The following is a 577-nucleotide window of genomic DNA, read 5'->3' on the forward strand; positions in this document are numbered from 1 at the left end:
TTTTTTTTTTTTTTTTTTTTTTTTTTTTTTTTTTAAATAAATGTACCTATTTATAGAATCTTCCATTGACTAATAGTAAAAAAGAAGAGCTAAGAAGTATGAAAAACATAAAAAAAGAAGAACTGATAAAATTTATAAAAGGTTTAGTAGTAATTAAACAGGATGTTTTAGAAGACATGATATCCTTTTTCCAAATATGGGATGTACAGGTTATTTTTGCTTATATTTGCGCCTTTTTTATGACAAGTTCTAACAATTTAATTATGTACACACATATATATATATATGTATGTGTGTGTGCTTGTAGTGAATGTTCTTTGTACTTATATAACTTTAACCTGGTTATGCATATTTATAATAAGCAATTATTATTATTATTTAATTTGTTTTTGTTCTGTTTTATTTTGTCTGTTTTTTTTTTTTTTAATTTTATAGAAAAAAGGATACATTCATAAAAACTTATTCTTGTCTATATTAAAACAATTTGGAGATGGTTTAAATGAAGAAGAGGAGAATTACTTACGAGCGTAAGATTAAAAAAAAAAAAAAAAAAAAAAAAAAAAAAAAAAAAAAATTA

General features: G+C 20.6%; 1 protein-coding gene across 1 annotated transcript in view; it reads left to right on the forward strand.

The window, feature by feature from the left end:
- The window catches only part of LOC113223857 (eukaryotic translation initiation factor 3 subunit A-like), a gene marked incomplete at its 5' end in the record, with an annotated part of 1,957 nt that overhangs the window by 687 nt on the left and 693 nt on the right, over positions 1–577 (forward strand). Inside the window, 2 exons of the mRNA XM_026453216.1 lie at positions 57–209; positions 436–527. Of these exons, the coding sequence (XP_026309001.1) occupies positions 57–209; positions 436–527 (245 nt within the window). The remainder of the gene's footprint in view (positions 1–56; positions 210–435; positions 528–577) is intronic.

The sequence above is a fragment of the Piliocolobus tephrosceles genome, unplaced genomic scaffold (assembly GCF_002776525.5).
Source record: "Piliocolobus tephrosceles isolate RC106 unplaced genomic scaffold, ASM277652v3 unscaffolded_42754, whole genome shotgun sequence".
Classification (NCBI taxonomy): Eukaryota; Metazoa; Chordata; class Mammalia; order Primates; family Cercopithecidae; genus Piliocolobus; species Piliocolobus tephrosceles.